The following is a 725-nucleotide window of genomic DNA, read 5'->3' as shown; positions in this document are numbered from 1 at the left end:
CTGAGGTGCCGGGGCTGTATCCACGCGGTTCCCGGTGTTCCTTCCCCGCCGTTCCCCGCGTGGCCGCCCCGGGGTGCTGAGCGCGGCGGTGCCGGGGGGCGGCGCGGGGGGGGATGGATGGAGCCCTGGAAGCGCCGGGCCATTGTGACACCGCGGCCACCCCGCCGGCGGTGCCGGTGCCGGTGCCGGTGGCACCACCTCAGTGCCACAGTCATCACGGTGCCGGTGCCACCACCGCACGCCGGCACCGCTGCTGCCACACCGCCCGCCGTGGCCAGCTGGGCTCTGGCACCCACATCTCCCCCCGAGGGTACCGGTCGGGGGGCCAGGCTGAGGAGGGGGCGCTTCCATCGGGACTCGCCATGTCCGACAGCGGCTGGGTGGGCTCCTGGAGACCCCACCGCCCCCGAGGGCCCATCTCCGCCCAGTACCACACCCCCGGCCCCAAGTATGGGCTCCCCGGCAACGTCGGTGAGTGGGGGGCGCGGGGGGGCCGCGGGGGGCCGGGACGCGGCGATGGGGCCGGGGGTCCTACATCCCACCGAGCCCTCGCGCACCCCCAGGTTACAACCAACACGACCCCACGCGGAGCCGAGCCCCCGCCTACACGATCGGGCTGCGGCTGAAGGCGGAGCAGGAGCACTGCTCCCCCGGCCCCCAGTACCTGGTGCGGCCCGGCTTCACCTGCCGCGGCAAGGACGGCATCCCCGCGCACACCATCTGCG

The 725-nt window shown here is 75.4% G+C and overlaps 1 protein-coding gene across 1 annotated transcript in view; it reads left to right on the top strand.

Moving 5' to 3' along the window:
- Positions 1-202: 202 nt before the first annotated feature.
- Positions 203-725, top strand: part of LOC114072878 (thymidine phosphorylase-like) — an 8,642-nt gene continuing 8,119 nt past the window's right edge. Inside the window, exons 1-2 of the mRNA XM_027910705.1 lie at positions 203-471; positions 564-722. Coding sequence (XP_027766506.1) covers positions 363-471; positions 564-722 — 268 coding nt within the window. The 5' untranslated portion in view covers positions 203-362. The remainder of the gene's footprint in view (positions 472-563; positions 723-725) is intronic.

Source organism: Empidonax traillii, unplaced genomic scaffold, assembly GCF_003031625.1.
Source record: "Empidonax traillii isolate 1590-97213 ecotype Southwest subspecies unplaced genomic scaffold, ASM303162v1 scaffold4298:size9784, whole genome shotgun sequence".
Taxonomy (NCBI): domain Eukaryota; kingdom Metazoa; phylum Chordata; class Aves; order Passeriformes; family Tyrannidae; genus Empidonax; species Empidonax traillii.
This window is presented reverse-complemented; position numbering and strand designations above follow the sequence as displayed.